Source organism: Canis aureus, chromosome 5 (genome assembly GCF_053574225.1).
Source record: "Canis aureus isolate CA01 chromosome 5, VMU_Caureus_v.1.0, whole genome shotgun sequence".
NCBI classification, from domain to species: Eukaryota; Metazoa; Chordata; class Mammalia; order Carnivora; family Canidae; genus Canis; species Canis aureus.
Window position 1 is genome coordinate 70,887,596 of NC_135615.1, and position 7,363 is coordinate 70,894,958.

The 7,363-nt window shown below is 61.3% G+C and overlaps 1 protein-coding gene across 1 annotated transcript in view; it reads left to right on the forward strand.

Moving 5' to 3' along the window:
* The window catches only part of SDC3 (syndecan 3), a 43,585-nt gene extending 37,631 nt beyond the window's left edge, over nt 1-5,954 (forward strand). The window contains exons 9-10 of the mRNA XM_077896504.1: nt 1,267-1,558; nt 1,880-5,954. Of these exons, the coding sequence (XP_077752630.1) occupies nt 1,267-1,558; nt 1,880-2,046 (459 nt within the window). The 3' untranslated portion in view covers nt 2,047-5,954. The remainder of the gene's footprint in view (nt 1-1,266; nt 1,559-1,879) is intronic.
* The last annotated feature ends 1,409 nt before the right edge of the window (nt 5,955-7,363 follow it).

Below are 7,363 nucleotides of genomic sequence, written 5' to 3' on the forward strand. Positions count from 1 at the left end.
CCCATGGTGGCCTCGTGACGCCAGGAGGTCAGCGGTGTCGTCTGGCTGGCCCTGAGTCTGTGAGGGGAGGAACTAATAGGATGCGACCCATAGCGTGGTGGGGGTTGTCCAGGGCCAGGAACAGTGCCTGGCAGAGTAAACCAACCAGGGGTCTCCCTGTCGTCGTCGTCGTCGTCGTCGTCAGCACCATCGCCATCGTTAGCCTGAGGGTGACGGAGAGGAGAACCTGCAGCTCATGCTGCGGCCCTGTGCCCGGGCCACCCTCAGGCGAAGGCAGGGTCAGGGTTCGAGCCCCTCCAGGGACTGGGTGCACATGTGTGTGTGTGGGGGGGTCGGGCTGAGGTTGAACGGAAGGGGTGGAGATGTCAGGAAGGCAGGGGATGCGTGGGATCCAGGAAATGGGAGAAGTAGCCTGGTGCCTGCGGGGGATGCGGGGACCAGCGCTGACCGGGGTCCAGAAGCCCTTTGCAGCCCTAGCCCTCCTCGTGGAGCGGGGCCCTCGGGTGGTGGCGCACCGTCAGGTCAGTGCCAGCCCCGGTGGGATGCCGGCCTTGCCCTCAGCTCCTCTGAGCACTGGGCCTGTCCGGTGTCTCAAGGATGTGGGCCAAGCGGGGAGGGGAAACAGTGACAGGGCGTGGAGAGCAGGACGCCAGGCTGGGTCTCCATGCACGTCCGTGGGGCATCCGAGCCCTGGTCCTGCTTCCCCCAGGGGGTTTCCTGGACACACCTCCAGGGGGCATCATGCTCTGCAGTTGTGCTTTTGGTCTGACCCCCAGGCTAAGGGACGCCCCTCTGCCTCAGGTACGTGGCCTGGGGACCAGACTGCGTCTAGCAGACCCCAAACAGCAGTTCGACAGCAGTCTCCCAAGGATCATCACTCAGGCAGCTAGAGGGAGAGGTGACGGAGGCGGGTTGGGGACAGGACATGGCCAGATGTAGTGTGCTGGTTACAAGCACAGGCCGCTGGAGCTGGAGAGATCTGGATTTTAGCTCTGCTTCCACCACGTACTAGCTGTGTGTCCTTGGCAAGTCACTTAACTTCTCTGGACCTGCTCTAAAGTAGGGGTGATAATACCTCCTTCGTGGGGATGTCGTGAGGGTAAAATGTCCATCACCTGTTTTAGCACAGTGCCTGGCACATAGTGAGTGCTTAGTAAATGTCAGACCCACCGGGGAGGTGGGGTGGTGTAGGGGGTGGGGTGGGCTGCCGCACAGCAAGAGGTGTGGGGAGACCTGGCTCCCGGGCTCATGCCACCCTCCCCACAGACCCCAACTCCGGAGTCCGTCCTGACCACGATCCGGGATGAGCCCGAGGTGCCAGTGAGCGGGGGGCCCAGTGGGGACTTTGAGCTGCCGGAGGAGGAGACCACACAGCCAGACACAGCCAATGAGGTGGTGGCCGTGGGCGGGGCTGCAGCCAAGCCGTCACCTCCGCCGGGGACGCTGCCCAAGGGTGCGCGCCCTGGCCCGGGCCTCCTGGACAATGCCATCGACTCCGGCAGCTCAGCTGCTCAGCTGCCTCAGAAAAGCATCCTGGAGCGGAAGGAGGTGCTCGTAGGTGAGGCTTGGGGCCTGGGAGGAGCTAAAATATCGGAGCATCTTCTGGCTGATTCGACGAGGACTGTGGCACCTCCCTGAGAGTGTGTGTGGGGATTCTGTGAGTTAGCTTGGGTCAGGCACCCAGGGTGGAGCCAGGCCATGGTGAGGGGCTGCGAATGCCACCCAGTGCTGGCGGAGTTAGCATTGACTTCACCCCACCCCCAGTCTCAGATTCAAGACTCTCAGCCACTTCCCTACCCGGGTTCCTCTGCCCTCCCCCCAGGCCCCAAGCCCATCCTGCCCTGTCCTAGCCCTTGACCTCTGCCTTCTTCCTCCACAGCTGTGATTGTAGGTGGGGTGGTGGGCGCCCTGTTCGCTGCCTTCCTAGTCACGTTACTCATCTACCGCATGAAGAAGAAGGATGAAGGAAGCTACACCCTGGAGGAGCCCAAGCAGGCGAGCGTCACGTACCAGAAGCCTGATAAGCAGGAGGAATTCTACGCCTAGCGGAGCCACAGTGCCTCCCGTAGCTCAGCATCACCCCTCTGCCTAGCCCCCAGCCTGGCCCCACCAGCCCTGGCCTGGGACTGGGCCCGGAAGGGAGCCTGGCCCAGCTCATCTCTGCCTGCCCTCCCAAGGTCTGCCCAGACTGCCAGCCTCTCACAGATCTTGCCTGAGGGCCTGTGGGTACTGCCATCTGCCCTAGACTGTGCCCTTACGAGCTCATCTTGGCCTCCCCGCTCTCCCCGCAATCAGCCAGCTTCGGGACCTCGTGTCAGCTGGACAGGAGGAAGGAAGCTCTGGATTGGCTGCTGGGAGGAGGGGTGGGGCTTGAGATGGGCTTGGGCCCTGACCTGTCCCCACAGGGCCGGCTGAGGTCTCCTGGAAGTCGAGAGGCACTCAGGCTGGCTCCCAGGACTAGCGTTTGGCAGGCTCAGCCCCTGAAATCACTGAAGACACTGCAGCCTCTCACTACTGTCCCAGGGCTCCTCTCTGCCCAGGAGAGAGGGGACCTCATGCCGCCAGCCTGGTTTTGTCTTGGTCTTTCTGGGGTTGTGGGGTCCTCTTCCCCTCATCCCTGCCCTGTGCACATGTTCCACAGGCCTCACCTTCATCCCTGTCCGCCTCTAAGGAACTGACTTCCTGACAGTACCCTGGCCACCACTGGCGAGAGGGGCTGGGACTTCCCTCTTGCGAGTGGGCTCTGCATAGACCCCATGTCCCACACGGTCACACGTAATGTCACACACAAAGACAGAAGCAGGCGATGACCAAATCATATGCAGTCCTGACCACCGAACCCATGTAGACCCGTCACAGACACACATTCTTCCAAAGATGCTGATTCTCACGTGTTTCTCACGCCCCCTTCCCCCCAATGCTCACGACAATGCAAGTCACCAGACATCCCCACCTGCTGGTGCGGCCTGCCCCTCTCTCGGCCTCCCCCCACGTACACTGTGGCACCACGCATGTTGTCTCCAGCTTTCCGGCTCACTGGGGAGGGTGGAGTCAGGCTGGAACAATCAGCCCATATTGGGTTCCCTGAACTGCCCTGTCACACTTGGTCCCTCGCCACGACGCCAACACCAACCACATTGCCACCGACCCCGGCCTGTCAGATACAATCCCACGTGGATGCACAATCTTCCCCCACACAGCCCTGCGCTCGCACTGGAGGAGAATGCTGGGCACATACTGCCTTTCCCAGAATCCCAGAATACAGGTGTGGCACGGAGGGGATGGGCTACACGCCCTCTGGGGCACTGCACATCGTTGAGGCCTGCTTCCCTCCCCTCTGCAGCCCCCCAGGGCGGTAGTCCAGGGCCCTGGACTCTGGGAGCCTTGCTGAGAAAGGCAGGCTGCTTCCTGGAATGCGGCCCCGGGCTGGGGAGGGGGCTGGGGTCTGCCAGGACCGTTAAGCCCTGGGCGGGGAGGGCGTGTGGCCTGGCTCCTGGTCTCCCTCTGTCCCCCTTCTGCTCTGAGCTAGGGGCCGACTCTGCCTCCCAGGACACAAGTCCCCAAAGTGCCTGCGAGGGTGGGCCCTGCCGCCCGGGCCTCCTGCACCCTCTCCCCCGGGCCTGCGAGGCCCATCTCGGTCCCACCCTGGGGCCTTTCCCGTGGACACTCACCCACTCATTGGCCAAACCACCTGCTGGTTCTCCCGGGTGCAGCTGGAAGCAGCCCTTGCAGACACACTGCCCCAGGCCCGGAGCAGAGAGCAGGTGGGGGCGGGGGTGCCGCAGGCCTCAGCCCGCCTCCCCCTTCTTTGTCACCTTTGCAGAGGGCGCCGCTTCTGTAGATATTTTAAACTTGGGGCTGCAAATCTCCTTTGGGGCGGTTGTGCTTGGTGGGGGCTCCTGAAGCCCCGGGATGTGGCCTGAATTGTGTTTGGCTGGTGCTCACTCCCCCACCCCTCACCTTCAACCCAGATTAAAGTCAGGAACCCAGCTTTTATTTCTGTTCCCTTTTCAAGACTCCCTGGCAGCAGACTTCTGCAGGGTGAGGGGTAGGGGTGCCTGAGGTGTTGAGGGCGAGCTTCCAGGGAACTTGCACACCCTGTCTTTTCCACCATCCTACTTCCAGCCCGGGGCTCCATCCTTTAGACTCCGTGTCCCCCTGGGTAGGGCCTGGAAGCTTGCAAGGAGCCCAGCCTTTGAAGGGGGCAGGAGTGAGGGGAGGCACTCTGGGCCTGCAATCTATTGAAGGTGAGGTGACCTGGCCTCAGTCATCCCCGGAGCAGCAGGGCCGGGGAGGGGGAGACCAAAGCACTGGCCTCCCTCAACCCTGCTCCCTGGCTGGCTGCTGTCTTGGGGCTAGTGGCTCTGGTGACGAGGCCTGGGCAGGCCAAGGCTGAAAAGCCAGGGAGCATGGAGGAGAGAGGACGTGAACCCAGGGAGAGTGGGCCTGGGGTAGGAGACCCCTTCAGGGGCTGGAGCCCACGATGGGGGGGCCCAGCAAGGATGGATGTGCTGGGCTGGGTCTGGCTGGAATGGGCTCGGAGTGGTCTGTGTGGGTCTAGCCGGGCCCAGTGGGCCTGACTCCCCGTATCCCAAGGCCTGGCTTCTAACTTGGGGCTTTGCCTCCTGGCACGGGCCCCTTCTCTCTGTCCTTAGCATTTGAGAGAAGAGGCCGAGGGCCTTGTTTTTGGAGTCCTGGACCCGAGACAAAGACCCAGGCTTGATCCTCTGGAAACTGAACACAGTCTGACTCGCCCAAATCCGCTCTGGCCAGCCCAGTTCGGGCAGGGTGGTCCAGGAGAGAGGTCGGTTAAAGGATGAGCTGGAGCTCTCCTAGGTGCAATGTGTGTGCCGGGCTCTCACCCAGCCTGGGCACGAGGTGTGATGCGTGCAGGGCCTGGCCAGATAGGTCCCAGGGTGTCCTGCAGGGCCCTGGCATTTCCTGGAAGCAGGGCAAATTCCAAAGGGGAGGGAGCTTATGCGGCTTGAGAATGTCTCTGGGGCCTCAGCTGCCATGGAGAGCGGCTGGGGCCTCTGGAGGTGGGGTTTGAGCACACCCTCCAGCTGTGACTTTTAGAACCCAGACTCTGTCTTCCTAGGAGGCCAGAGGGGTTCCTCTCCTGAAAGGTTTGTCCCCTTGAACCTTGGACGTGGATGGCTGGTAACCAGGGCTGGATGGGGTGGGTCTGCGGGCAGTGGCTTGGGGTGCGTGGGCCAGACCCCGCCCTGGGGTTGGCAAAGCCATCTGTCCAGGCTTCCGGGCGGGGGTCCTGGGCGCAGGAAGGAGGCCCACCTCTGCCTCTTGGGCAGGGCAGGAGTGGCCACCACTTCCTCGGCTCTTGCATTTCTCCTGACAGCCACCACCCCGGACTCGCTTCCTCAGGCCGCCTGCCTGTAAATAGAAGCCCACAAACTGTACAGATTTACAGAGATGCCAAGCCCGGGTCCTGGGGTTGCCGTCTAAGGGCTGATGGTTCCAGCATCCCCCAGGTGCCCACCTGGCAGCTCAGCGCGCCCAGCCCCAGCGTGGCAAATACATGTAAATATTTTTCGTAGGCAGTGTGGCTCCAGAGAGCCCCCTGAAGACAGTGTCCCTCCTGTGCGTCCTTTCCCCTGTACAGAGCCCTCCAAGAACCCGGCCTGGGCCGAGCGGGCGTTTGTCCTTTCCTCCCCCAGGCCTTCCCCTGCCCTTTCCCCCATAACCCGTTTATTAACCACACCCGTCCTGAGTTCATGGCCAAATCTCTAAGGAAAAGTGGAGGGAAAAGACTGGAAAAAGAGGCCCAGGTGCCTGCCCCACCATGGGTACTCACCTGTCCCAGCCTTGTGAAGGAGCTGTTTGGGTTTTTTTGTTTGTTTGTTTCTGTTTTTTGTTTGGTTGTGTTTTTTTTTTTTTTTTTAACACTTCCCGTGCTGTGCCCATTTATAAGAGGAAATAAAATTAAGCTGAAATGATACTGTGTGGCCTGAGTGTGAGATAGACATGGAGGCTTTGTAGGGAGGGGTGGCTTGGCCTGCCCTCCCCACCCTGCCGGGCGGGCCTCAGCTACTTTCCCCTTCGGGAGAATTTGAGAACCAAGCAAGGAAAATTGACCAGCAACCCTCGTGGGAACCATTATGGTCAAAGCTGCTGGTGGTTGAGAGTGTTGGGGAAACCACAGAGCTGACAGTGGGAAGGCCGGGTGGGGGCTGTGGTTGGGCGGGGCCCGGTCTGTGGTGGCACTGGGGGCCCTGTGGTCCACCCCCAGGGGAAGGACTGGTTTCAGGCCACAAAGAGATAATGTTGGGACCACAGGGTATTGGAATCAGATGGACCAAGGCCAGGTGGCTTTGGGGTCGGTTTCAAGCTCAGGTGACATTTCCTAGCTCTGATGCTGGAGCAGCTACTTCTGAGCTCTCTGAGCCTCCGTTTTTTCACCTGTGGAACGAGATAACAGTTACCATCCCCTAAATGGAAGGGGGTAAGGATTACGTGAGGAAGAACACTCTGCACGGTGTGGGAACAGCACAGAATGTCGGAGGGGAGGAACTCCCTGACCTGGAACCAGACTGACCCCTAGGCTCACAGGGCCTGCGGGGCAGGGGGCAGCTGTATGAGGCTGTGGGTCCTTATTGTTCCCGGGGCTGTCCCTAGTCTTGGGGTCAGGATTTGCAGGGCCCAGCACGCTGCCTGCTGAATGAGGAAAGGACGCCGGCCGGGCTAGAAATCCCAGTGTCGGTGTCGGCTCTGGTGTGAACGAGGTCTCCGGTTCCGGAGCCCACAAGGGCCGAGCTCGGCACCCGGGAGTCGGACGCGTGGGCCGCGCAGATGGGCGTGGGGTTGCGCCGGGCCGGGGCTCAGGGATGGGCAAGGAGAGGACGGAGGGGCAAGGAGGAAGACGATGACCCGAGGGGTCACAGCGCCGTGGGCCGCCGTCAGGGCCACGAGCCCTCTGGCCTCAGGGAGGCTGGGGGCGCAGGGCCGGGGCAGACGTGGGCTGCCAGAGCCCTGGGGTGAGGGGCCGACTGTGCCCGGCGCCCCGATGGGGCTCTGCTCACCCCCGTCACTGCAGCCTCGGGCGGGGCTGGCCTCCTGGCCCGTGGAAACTGAGGCTCAGGGAGTTTGGGAACCTGCGGCCAGAAAACTGTTGAAGAACGGAGCGGGATTCGAGCCTGTGTCTCTGCCCGAAGTCACAATTCTTTTAGTTTCAGCCTCCCATTTCCTTCCTCTGCCCACAGCTGCTGTGAGCCCGAGCAGGTTACTTTGTGTCTCTGAACCTCAATGATGTCATCAGAGAAACAGAGGCAACAGGGTATTGAAAAACTCAAAAGATAGATTTTTTTTTTAAAGATTTTACTTATTCATGAGAGACCCAGAGAGAGAG